General features: G+C 39.3%; 2 protein-coding genes across 4 annotated transcripts in view; one reads left to right on the forward strand and one right to left on the reverse strand.

The window, feature by feature from the left end:
• The window catches only part of BRF1 (BRF1 RNA polymerase III transcription initiation factor subunit), a 195,085-nt gene that overhangs the window by 84,179 nt on the left and 98,491 nt on the right, over positions 1-12,415 (forward strand). For all 3 annotated transcript variants that reach the window (XM_044664724.1, XM_044664725.1, XM_044664726.1), the window contains one exon: positions 11,094-11,243. In XM_044664724.1, the coding sequence (XP_044520659.1) occupies positions 11,094-11,243 (150 nt within the window). The remainder of the gene's footprint in view (positions 1-11,093; positions 11,244-12,415) is intronic.
• BTBD6 (BTB domain containing 6) lies at positions 1,416-5,621 on the reverse strand. The gene is made up of 6 exons (XM_044664727.1): positions 5,549-5,621; positions 4,275-4,369; positions 3,842-4,142; positions 3,389-3,479; positions 3,050-3,168; positions 1,416-2,753 (listed from the first exon to the last, which is right to left on the reverse strand). Exons 3-6 carry the CDS (start codon positions 4,054-4,056, stop codon positions 1,721-1,723), a joined length of 1,458 nt encoding a protein of 485 aa, XP_044520662.1. The 5' UTR covers positions 4,057-4,142; positions 4,275-4,369; positions 5,549-5,621; the 3' UTR covers positions 1,416-1,720.

Raw genomic sequence — 12,415 nt, forward strand, 5'->3', positions numbered from 1 at the left:
AAGCATGGGCTAGCTGTGTTGGCAAACCTATGGCATATGTGCCAGAGGGAGCTTCTCCCTTCCCCCTTGCCACATATTTCTGAGGACATTTTTCACGTGACTCCCACCTCTGCCCAGCAGCCCAGTGGGAGTACTTCCTCCCTCCCCTGTCTGGGGTAAGGTGGGGGGGGCTCACATGCAATGTTAAGGTTGTAGTTTGGGCACTTAGTCTCTAAAAGGTTCACCATCACTGGGCTAGACAATGGGGTTTTAATGATTTGCCCAGGGTCACACAACTAGGAAGTGCCATAGGGTAAATTTGAACGTAGGACCTCCCATCTCCGGGACTGGGTCACCTAGTAGCCTCCCTAAGTAACTCTTTAAAATTATGATTTGGGGGAAAAGTACTGACCTATCTTAGTTGATGGAGGCATATCCTGACCTAGGACTTAACTATACTAATGAACTTATAGGTCCATTCCCTCTTCCTATTTCTACCATCATGTTTAATACCCCAAGCCACTGAATTTTGTTATATATAATGGATTTCATTTTTTCATATAGCCTATATTCTCTCCCTTCCAGAAAACTATTTCATTTAATAAAGTTTTTTTTTTGTAAAGAGAAAAGAAAAAGAGGAAAATGTCAGCAAAACTAAGCAATACATTGAAAAAAATCTGACAATATATGGAATGTTCCTCACCTATGAGTCCTATCTTGCAAAGAAGATTATCTTTTCTTTGAGCCAAGCTTGTTCCTTATAATTTTAAGCAATGGATTCTCAAAAAACCCCACAAGATTTTATTATTAAATTATATTATTTAAAATATTACTTTCTCCATAGCTCTAGAGTTCTATACTATATAAGATTAAGCTCTCATTGAGAAATTAGTTTATGTTCATGTTCTAAATTGTTATTCTAATACAATTCGGTATTTTTAGATCAGTGGCCTGGGGAATATCTTTTACCTTTTGAGATGAGATAAAACACATTATTTAATTAATGTTATTTATTGTTAGATACTGACTAGTTATTACTTCCTGTTACTGTTCAGATGAGCACTAACTGAATTTTAATGTTCGATCCTACCAGTTTCCAAAGAAAGAACAAGGGTTCTTCTTTAGAAGAAAGCTTAGGGATATCAGCAAAAAAACCCAAGATTGCCAATGTAATAAAAGTTTTTCACTTGAATGACAAACTTCCTTTAAATCAGAGTCACCCAGACAACTTTGGAAAATAAAAGCAGCATCTTTCATATTATAAATGAAAGTCTGGTAGTTGGGCAAGATTTTGTATCTTTTTTTGTGACTTGGAATTATCATAGGGTAATTGATAATACAGCTGGAAGATCTCTGGGGCCATTTTGTCCTGAGGTTTATTTGAATCTTGTTGATATGTATGCTATCGAATGATTAAAACATGATTCCACAAAGGAATAAAAAAATGATTGCATGTACAAATTTTTAGGGTAAACAAAAATGATTTATATTTCATAGGTTCATAAACAGCTTTATTTTATAACATTTTTTCAAGGTCAGCCATAATCTATATGTTAGTTGTCTATATATAGAATAAATAAAATAGGACTAAATCCAAAAGCATTCTTTCATTTAGTCTGAGAGGCTGCTATTTTAAGAGCAATGTAATAGCTGAACATGAAACAGCTGTAGAATTTTCTAGTTTTGAACAAGTCCCTTTCATGTGCATAGCAGTATTGAAATACAATCCTCATAAACTGTCTCATGCATAGAAAATGAGCTCCGGAATCTGTCCTCCTTGGACTCCAGTGCCATTGGTACTATCTGAGGAGCACTGGAACTGAAATGTCACTTTTCCACATTGAACTTCAGTCATTCCCTCTTGACCAAAGTAACTAAGTTCATTACCATCCAGGATGGCACTAACATTATAAAATGTGTCTTGTTCAATTTGAACTGGATGTTCAAACCAGACTGAAAATGTATTACTGGATCCATCTGAGAGGAACTTGGTCAGATTATGAGCAAGAACAACATTTAACCGTTTAAGTTCAATTTTCACACTGTACTCAGCTTTCCCACAGCTTGATCCATATAATCCGAGTCCCGCAATAAATATCCTTTTATCTACCGCAAACTGGATGCTGTCACATCGTCCCCGGTACCTCCACTGATTGCTCCGATATGCAGATGATTGAAATCGGTGGCATCTCTGAGGAGCAAGGCCTTTCCTTTTTGTCAGTGGAAACTCCAACTGTGGTTTCTTGGTAGCTGTGTACCAGAGGAATATGCTTCGTGTCTCTTCCAAGGTTAGAATATCTGATTGAGCAGCACCATTGGCAAACTCCTCCAGTGTCATAGTTGGAATTCGTACTAAAAATAAAACTCTTCCCAACACTTTCCTCTTATTTCTTGGTGTAATTGGCAAACTTTCTCTTTTGCATTCAGCTTCTGCCCAATTCAGAACAGCTTCAAAGATAACTACCTCCTTGGTGTTTAGTGATTCCCTGGTCAGGATAATCTCTAATGTCTGTTGATCTATTTCACAAAATCCCTCTGATTTTAATGCCATCTCTGCTTGAGCATCAATCACTTCCCAGCAACGCTGGGTCAATTCAGGTTCCTCAAAGAGTCGGCTCTGGGAGAGCAAAACACAAGCATTTTTTGCCTCTAAACTAGTCTCCAGAAAATGGACACAAGCTTTTGCTAAAGCTGGAACAATATACTTCTTGGCAGCATAAAGAGTTGCAAGCACAGTGTCAGCCTCCAGGTCAATTTCATCACTATACATGTACCTAGTCAGAGTAAAACACAAGATATAAGAAGGCACTGGTGGAGGAGTGGAGCATTATTATTTTAAATAGCAGGGTATACACTTACCAGAAAATATCCTTTTAGAATTTGGGAGATTAGTGATTTACCAGCTAAATTGTTATCCTTAGTGGATTTACCCGGCAGTTTTAGAAATAATATCGATTTCATAGGTCCTTAGTGTACTGCCTTTCCTCTAATGAGCACTCAGTATACCTTAATTGATGATGATGCAGCCTAAGTCCCTATAACCACTTTGTAATTTCAAGGCAAGACTTACTTTAACAAGATGAGAAAAGCTGCGGGTTCCACATCAGGGATATGGATTTCAGATTTGACTTCTGCAAGATCGCCGTAAAACATGGCATAGAAGACAGAGCTGCCAACTGCCAGCACATACTGTGAAGAAAAACATCTTGCCAGTAAATAGCTGTGCTCAATCTAATTAAATTCACTAGTCAATAAGACTATAGAGAACTGTGAATACCTTCATCTAAGCAAATTTGGCTTTGGCGACTTAGTATAATTAAGATGTATGGAAACAATTTCATGTTATATGAAATTCCATTCTAAAAGGTCTTCTCTAGTAGTTTATGTGGGAGAAAACAATTCTACAAACCTTATGAGCAGGAACTCGCTTTGATGCCTCCAGAGGGCCAATGATAAAGTGTACATCAGCCATGAGTTCATTATTGAACATCATTGCATTCCTGGAAATTGCAGAGAAAAAAATGCTTAGGTCTGCATCTTAACAAACATTTTAGCATACTATGATTTTCTCAGCCTTCTCACTGGAGAATATATGTATGTATGAACCTGGACAAAAGCCGATGCTAGATCTTCAGACTAGTTAAAGAGAAAAAAAGCCAGAACATCTTTATCCCATCTTCCTCTTTTGCAAATACTTATTTGCAAGCACTACAGAGGGTGGTGAAGCTGCTGTATGGACATTAAGCCACTACTCAACAACACATTTCTTCCCCCAGTTTTAAATGGTCCCCTATGGTAAAATATCTTCCCAGTGAGGAGTAAGATCTTTCAGAATCTGAATACATCTGGTCTTGCTTCTTACCTCTCTCGGAGAGTGGGATAGAATGACTGCCAGTTCGTACTTTCTAAGTTGTTGTTAAGGTTTTGCACTTGGGCTGGTGGTGGAGATTGTGCTGTTTGATGAAGATGAAGGATGCTATTCTTGGTATTGGCTGCAGTGATTGTGGTAGCAGTGGTAGTGGAATTACTGTTTGTGATGTTGGTAGTAGCACTGGTAGAATAAAGTTCTGCAGCCATCTTCTGCAGGGACAAGGGCCCTACCTTATAATATACTGGCACCTTGCCATTAGCTGTCACATTCTTTTTGAACTCCTTCAAGGTTACTGGAAGGAAGAAGAAATAAAGTCAAATAGTACATAAGTGACACTGAAGAAACCTGGGGCCAGAGGCATGGATTACCACTGAAATAGAACAAAACAGCCTAAGGGGCAGAAGAGCTGATGACCAGTGCTCACCTCTTTTTGTGTGGGACCAAGCTTCAAACCTGAGGCAGGGTGACCAAAGTGGTGGAGCCCTCCAGGAATGGTTGCAAATAGTCCAGTAGCAGCAGCTGTAAAAATCCAGAGCCCTTTGTAGCTGAGAAGGCAGGCACCTTGCCTGCTCCTCAGCCAAGCACTAGGCTTATTTACAGGAATCAGTTTTTTGTGGTTTTTGTTTGTTTTTGTTTTTGCACCCAGTCACCATGAAAGAGAGCTTCGAATTAGCCTTAAATCAAAAAGGGTCCCCATTTAGTTTCCAGGCTGAAAATTCCTAGGTTGTGAAAACTGCTACATATCCTCTCTTGGCGCGCACCCTCCGGCATAGCTGTAGATTCTGTGGGCAGAGTTGGTAGCCGGGCGCAGGGCGGGGCTGGTCCTGGTGTGGGGTTCTCAGGAACCTGAGCTAGTAGTGCCACGGAGCGCGTTTTTTGCCTTCGGCCATTTGGATCACTTCTGTACCTAATCTGCCAGGGCAACTTTGTTGAGGGTACTGGGGGTCTGGAGATAGAGCTATTTGTCATTCAGTAGATGCTAAGTCCAGTTCTTGTACCCTCCCCTCCCATTTGTCCCCTCCCCCGCCTTTTTCCCACTCTCCTTCCCTCCCTTCCTCCTAGTTCTCTTCTCCCCCTCCTTCCTCCTTCCTTTCTTGAGCCGCCCTAATAATTGCCAGCCTTGGAGTACGTCAGCAGGAGCAGCTCCAATGAAAAGAGCTGATGGACCCTGGCTCCCCCCATTTTCCTTCTCCCTTGCCCAACCCCGACAATATGTCATTCTCCCCGCTCTTCGCCCATTCCTCACTCTCTACCATTAGGAAAAAGGGGTCTCCATGTAAGTGAGATGCGATCCTGGCATCCCACCCCCACCCCCACCCGTCATCCTAGGAAAGGAGACTGGTGAAGCTCGTAGCTCTGGAGGCCTAAGGGCCTGGTGGGGGGCGGTGCTTCTGTCTCCTTTCAACCCTTCCCAGAGCCTTTCCCAACTGCGGAAGCTGCTACAGCCAGGGGCAAAAGAAGAAATGGTAGTGTTGTGGGCACCTGGGCGCTAGCAATGTTGCTTAGCAGTGTCTGGAGCTCGGAACCCCAGAGAAGCTTTGGTAATAGGGAGTGGCCCCAGCAGAGTCCGAGTCCCTCCCCCTGCCCTCAACATCCCCATCCCCCCACACTTCCTTATTACTGTGTCTGTGGGGCTTCGGGCTGCAAAATATTTCTCCCGGTGTTCCTTCCCTGCTCTGAGAGGATGTGGGGCCATACCTGGCTCTTAGCAGCTGACTTCTTTCCTCTCTTTCTAGGCTGGGAAAGTTTGCACAGAAAGCTGCCTGGTGGAGTCAGAAGCCATGATTACCGAGCTGGGAGGGGAGGGGCTTGGGGTGGCTATGCATCCCCGCCAGGCTTAGCTTGGCCTGCTCTGCTGGTCGAGCCCGCCTACCTGGTAGGGCCAAGGGAGGGCGCTCTTGCTCTCCTGGGCCCAGCCTTCCCCCCTCTCCCACCATCTTCTTTCCCGGTCCTTCCCCCAGCTGTTCTGGGCACCCGCCCTCCCACAAAGTCACAGCCCGGGATCTCAGCTGTAGAAAGCTGCTGCTGATTGAGGTTCCCCAGAAAAAAGGAAGGAACTTTGATTGTGAATGTGGCTTCTGGGTCTGTCTGTGATGTTGTCTCCAATAGGGAGAGAAGCTGAACCGGCCTTCACCCCTGTTCCCATCTCCCCTAATTTTGCTAAGGAGTTAATCTGAGCATTCACTGACGACTTGCGACCCACTAGAAAAACCTGCCATGTTAATTGCTGATACATATCATGCTTCTCATTTCTCTACATTTGATTCTTTCATGGAAAGTGTGTTTTCCCTGCGTTCAAAAGAACATAGTACAAAAACCCCATTATCAGGATTTCAACATTTTGTGTATTTGTAACAGTCAGTCAGTGCTACTGGATTAGAAGCTGTGGTTCCTGTTAGTGCAAAATTAAGTGAAAGATCTTTGTCCAATATTTGAATTTCTACTCTCTTTGGTCCTGATAGAAAGCCTATTGGTATGTGTGAGACAAGATTCCTTCCAATTGCTTGTCCTTTTTCTATCTTCATTTATTAAACATAATCATATTTTCTTTTCCTTCAGCTTTGAAATGAAGCACAAAACAACAAAGAAAGCTATTTCTGGTAGTATTGCTATGTTATATATTTGTAGTGGAGCTTTTAAAAAATAGCAACAGTAACTCTATTTTTCTGGTTCTGCTCACTTTACTTTTAATCAATTCATGTAAGTCTTTCTAGGCTTTTCTGAAATTATCTGAAGTGGTGTACTTCACAAAGCAAGTCCAGACATGCAGGAATTCAAATTAATGGAACCAATATTTATTTATTAATCTACTGATTGATAAATGTACCTAGTGGCCAAGGCAAACCCTCCTAGTGAAAGTTGCCCCAAAGTGAAGTATAGTTTTTATATGGTTACATATGAGCAAGAGGTAAAAAGATAAAATGAGCTCATATAATGTCAAGAAGGAAATATGACTTTAAAGTATACAATGAGTGAAATGTAGCTTCAATGACTGGGGCAGAATGATTAGGGCAAGCCAGATGTGCCATTAACCAGGAGGACAGGACATTCCTTCCTATATCTTATCCTATATGTGATTTAGCCCTTCCTTGAGGGACCATCCTCTGCTTGGGCTGTCCTTTTTTTTTTTTTTTTAAACCCTTAACTTCCTGTATTGGCTCCTAGGTGGAAGAGTGGTTAGGGTGGGCACTAGGGGTCAAGTGACTTGCCCAGGATCACACAGCTGGGAAGTGTCTGAGGCCAGATTTGAACCTAGGACCTCCCGTCTCTAGGCCTGATTCTCAATCCACTGAGCTACCCAGCTGCCCCCACTCGCTGACCATCTTTTGCTACTGACTGAGAAAGCACATTCCTTCTGTCTGCTTTCTATAAGGAAGAGTAGACTTTATTGATTACTACCTTTACCAATGGATCAGGGACTTTGTTTTACTTTACTTCATATCCTGTTGATTTCTTTTGGTGCAATAATAATATTCCATTACAACCATATACCACAACTTGTTCATCCATTGGTTTCCTTATGTTTGGGCCATGTGATGTTATGAAAAGAATATTGGACTTGGAATCAGAGAATGTTAATTCAAATTCTATCTCTGCCACTATTTTACCTGTGTGTTCTAAGGCAAGTCATTTAACTTTTACTCACTTTCTTCATGTGGAAAAAGAAGGAATAGATGACCTTTTAGGTCTTTATCTCTAATACTTTATGTTTTCTTTAAGCACCAACTCCTTTGATTTTACAAAGAAAGCTTAATTCAACTTAGGGGCCATAATTAGGACTGACTAGTATCCATAGATGTTCTAATGTATAGGTAGGGGAAAAGGGAAAAGGAGGAACAAGAAGAGGAAGCAATAGAAATGAGAAGGAAAAGGAAGAAGAAAGGTGGTACCTGTGTTGATGAAAGAAATGACCCCATTATAATTATTTTCTAACCTTAGAAGTATCAAATACCCATAAGAGGAAGATCTGTGATCATTTATAAACTACTGGCCTACGCAGTTATCAGTATCATTTTTCAGTAGGTCAGACTTAGGCTTGGGAAAAGTCTCTTTATATTATTCTGCTGGTTCTGCTTATGCTTTAAGTCGCCTTACTTGTTAGATGGAACAGTTCTTTCCAAAAGACAGTAGGACTATTTTCTTGTGTATAAAGAAAGTGAAGGAAAGTGATTCTTGCAGAACTTGGGGATTAAGAATATTTCCTTAATAAAAGAGTTAAGAGCATGGAATGGAGTTGTGGGTAGAGTCTGGTAAGGTGCCTTTGTAGCAAATTACTTTGAAAAAGATCTGATATACAATACATGTAGTGAATTGGTATAAATGTATAATAACCACAGCTATTCCTTAATAGAAGAATAGTCAAAGAAGAACAGGAACAGCAGGAAGTTTTCAAAAGAAGAAATACAAGTGGTGATGGTGGGGAAAAAGCATTCTTTCTGGAATCTGAGCACCTAGCTTCTACTACTTGGGTAACTTTAAGTAAATCACTTAACTTCCTTGGACTTTAAGTGTTGGACTAGATAACCTCTGATGTCCCTTCTAGCTCTGCAAGTATGAACTTACAATCCTGCAGTTATCAGCAGCAATATTAGAAACTGCTACAAATGCAAATTTAAACAGCTCTGTGGTTCTATCTCTTATCTGTGACATTAGCAAAGTTGACAGAAAAGAAAATAGTAATTGTTGGAGTAGTGGAAGGACAGGCACATTAATGTACTAATGGTAAATCTATCAGTTGGTGCAATAATTCTGGAAAGCAATTTGTAATTATACTTTAAACTACATATTCTATTACCTAGTGCTAGAACTTTTAGACACTTACCCCACAGTGATCAAAGATAGGTGGGAAAGGACCTTTATGTACAAAAATATATATAACAGTACTTACTATTCTATCAAAGAACTAGAAACAAAGTGAGAACTAATCAATTAGGTATATAAATTATGGTATTTAAATGTAATGGTATATTATTGCACTGTAAGAAATAACCTATTAGGCAGTTTCAGAAAAGCTTGGAAAGCCAATAATTGATGAGTGAAATGAACAGAAGCATGATAACTTATACCAGTGATGGGCAAACTATGGCCTGTGGGCCAGATGCAGGCCCCCTGAAATGTTCTATCCGGATGCAGGACATTATTCCTAATCTGACGAATACAATGAGTAGGATACAATTCAATGAAACTTTGAAAGAGTTACCTTAGAAACAGACTAACAGAGGAGCATTTCCTTTCCTTTGGCCTCCTCTTAAAAAGTTTGCCCATCACTGATTTATATAATGACTAAGATAATAAAAAACCGTTTTGAAAGGCTTGGAACTTCTGATTAATACAGTTACCAATTATGACTCTTGAAGACTGATTATGAAGATTGTCTTCCATGTCTTGGGAGAAAGACGTGTCCGCGCTCAAAGTCTGTGTGCGTTCTTTAGCCTTTTGGGGTCCTAAGTCTTGCTGCTCTCAGGAACAGGCCCTGGAGCTGCCAGTGACTTAATGGGTGCCCCAAACTTGCTCTATTTCTTTTGAGCTGGCTTTGGCGTTGTAGGTGGTGTGTGTGTGTGCCGGGGTGGGGGTGGGGAGGTGGAAGGGGGGGTTGCTCAGCCCGCGATTTAGTGAGAGCTATTTCACCCCTTTATAGCATGGAAATGCCCCGATTCCACGTATCTTTTATGCTGTGCCCTGCTGTGGGGTCCCTCCGTTCATCTGGATTTGTTTTTATATCCCCTTGAGGAGTCCTGTATGTTTTGGTTAGGAGAGGTTAAGAGCTGCTTTTTACTCTGCCGCCATCTTAACCCAGAAGCCGGAGTTACCATCTTCAATTATACTCTTAATTCATGGTGATATTTTGTGTTATATGCTGTGATGCTATGAATGTGATGTTTCAGAAACACTAAAATTTTAATTTTCATATATAACTCTTGGTTATTTTTCCCCCTCTGAATTGATCTAGGTGTATTCTCCACTGAGAATCATTGTTAATTATCCATCTGTATTTTATTGATTAAAAAATTTTAGGGGGAAAATTATTTCATATAGATGATTAAAATTTCTTAAATTTCTACTAGCAACTGGAAATATAATGAATTGTGCAGGAATATTACTTAAGTGTAATGATGATTTAGATAAAAATAGCATATTTATTTTGGGACTGTAAAACTGCAGAGTTTAAAAGGACCTCAGAAGTCTTTTGTCCAAATCTATCAAAGAAAGTTTTTGTTTAACCTATGCTTAAAGACCTCCAGTTAAAGGAATTTAATATTTTCTGAGTCAGCCTTAATTCATTATTGGATAGTTCTCATTAGGAAAATTTCTTTATATTGAGTTGAAACCTGCCTCCTTAATAGTTACTCTTTTTACTGGTCATAATTATTTCTTTCAGTATCCAAGCAAAACAAGCTTTATTCCTTCTACTCTATAGTTTTTAAAAATATTCTGAGAGCATGATCACATCTCCCTTTGTTCTTTTTCAAAATGAACAACTTTCCACTAATCTTCCTATGGCATGACCAAGACTCTTTATTATAGGAGGTTGCTCTCCTATGAATGAATATACGTTTGACAATGTAAAATTGGGTGCCCAGAAGTGAACATATTTTCTAGATGTGGTCTGACAAAGGCAAACTATAGTGGATCTATTAATTGCTTTGTTATATAGAATATTTCTCTTAGTGTAGCCTAAGGTTATATTAGATCTTTTTTGCTGTCACTTTACATTACTCTTTAAGTGTAGAGTACACTAAAATCCCCAGTTCTTTTCCATATGAAATATTTCCTTTTCATGCCTGCCCCATCTTATAGTTGTAAATCTTGTTATTTTGAACCCAAATGTAGAACTTTGCATTTATTCTTAATTAAATTTCACCTTGTCTTCTGTTCACAGATCCAGCCTACTAAGATCTTTTTGGATTTTAACTCTGTCATACATCACATAACTGTCCCTGTTAGTCTTATACCACCTGCAGATTTGATATATTTTCATCTAAGTTTTTGGTTAAAATTATTGAGTAGCATAATGTCAAAGAAGTCTCTGAAATACTTCTTTGGAAGTTTAATTCCAAGTTAACATCTATTGTTAATCATCACCTTTCAGATTTTGTCATTTACCCAGCCTGGCCTCAAAGTATTCCTTAGGCTAATTTATGTGTTGGAAGTAACTGACAAAACATGAAATCAATGACACAAAATCTTACTCTCTATGCTGGTATTGAATATATGTGTGTATGTGCTTTTTTTTTTAAAATAGATCCATGTCTATATATTCCTCGCTTTGCACACATGTTGGAGTTTGGAGAAAAGAACCATGAAGTGTCCATGACAGCCCTGAGACTACTTCAGAGGATGAAGAGAGACTGGATGCACACAGGGCGCCGGCCCTCAGGCCTCTGTGGAGCAGGTATCTAGTCTATGTATTGTAGATGTCATCTCAGCCCAGAGTCCAGCCTCTAAATATCTATATAACTTAGAGGAGAGAGAAACCCTACAAGGGGCTCTTACAGCATCTTCTTTCTGGTCGATGTGGCTATAAATGACCTCAGTTATAGAAAAAGACAACACAACTTTGAAGTGTATTAACAAAAAGATCATTTGTGAAAATAGGAACAGTATGACAATATGAAGTTGTCTCAAACTCGGAGTTTTTTGTTTTTTCCTAAAATTTTAGAAGTTTTGAATGAACCTCTTTGCTAAGCCTTTGAGACAACTTTTCTTTTCTTCATTTTAGTTCTTCCTTTCTCCTGACCTCTTTATTCTTCACTCATTGAAAGGCAAGTAAGACTTTTAGGAAACTAGGAATTGAGTCTCAAGAGGAGGGAGCAAGGGAGATGACCTTGAAATGAGGGAGATAGAGATGGAGTGTTTTTCCATTTCTTTTTAGGAAGGTCTTGAAACCATCCTGTTCTTTTCTGGTGGTGTTATAATGTGGGCACTTGAAAAAAATCTTACTTCTGTATTTACTTAGCTGTAATGACAAACTGCCAAGAAAACCTCATGAACGGTATTGGTGTGATATGGTCCATGAGGTCATGAAGAGTCAGATACAACTAAATGACAATTACAGAAACCACACAATTGAATTTCTCATACTTCCAATATTGTTAGTATAAAAAAATGGGGAGTTTTCCTGTGCCTTAAATCTTAGCGAAGCCAATCATAGCTTTTTCATTTAGCTGAATGCCAGTTAAAAAAGTTATTCACATTTCTCTGACTGACTTAAGTAATAAGACTTCTTTAATTGTGTCCTCTTCTGAACTTTTTCTTCTTTGTGTTTTTAATGTTTTATTGATGCCTTTTCTCTCTTTGTATTTGTTACTTCTCATTGACTTTCCCCCATCTCCCATAAGTAAATCAAATTAATTCATTGGCCAAGTCTGAAAGTTAATATTTCATTCTGTATCTATAATCCATCACCTATCTTTTAAGAGATGGGATGCATTTTTGGCATTCCTCTGAGGTATTGCTTAGTTTCTCCATTGATCAGTGTTCTCAAGTCTTGCAAAGTTATTTTCCTTTATTATTATCGATACATTATTATTATTGATACATTATCTATATTATTCTCCTCTTTCT

This window comes from Gracilinanus agilis, chromosome 2 (assembly GCF_016433145.1).
Source record: "Gracilinanus agilis isolate LMUSP501 chromosome 2, AgileGrace, whole genome shotgun sequence".
Lineage (NCBI taxonomy): Eukaryota > Metazoa > Chordata > Mammalia > Didelphimorphia > Didelphidae > Gracilinanus > Gracilinanus agilis.

Coding starts and splice junctions, on each gene's coding strand:
- BTBD6 (XM_044664727.1), bottom strand. CDS start 4,056: ATGGCTGCAGAACTTTATTCTACCAGTGCTACTACCAACATCACAAAC. Junction 3,480..3,841: donor TATCCCACTCTCCGAGAGAG/GTAAGAAGCAAG, acceptor TGCAATTTCCAG/GAATGCAATGATGTTCAATA. Junction 3,169..3,388: donor AGCGAGTTCCTGCTCATAAG/GTTTGTAGAATT, acceptor TTTTCTTCACAG/TATGTGCTGGCAGTTGGCAG.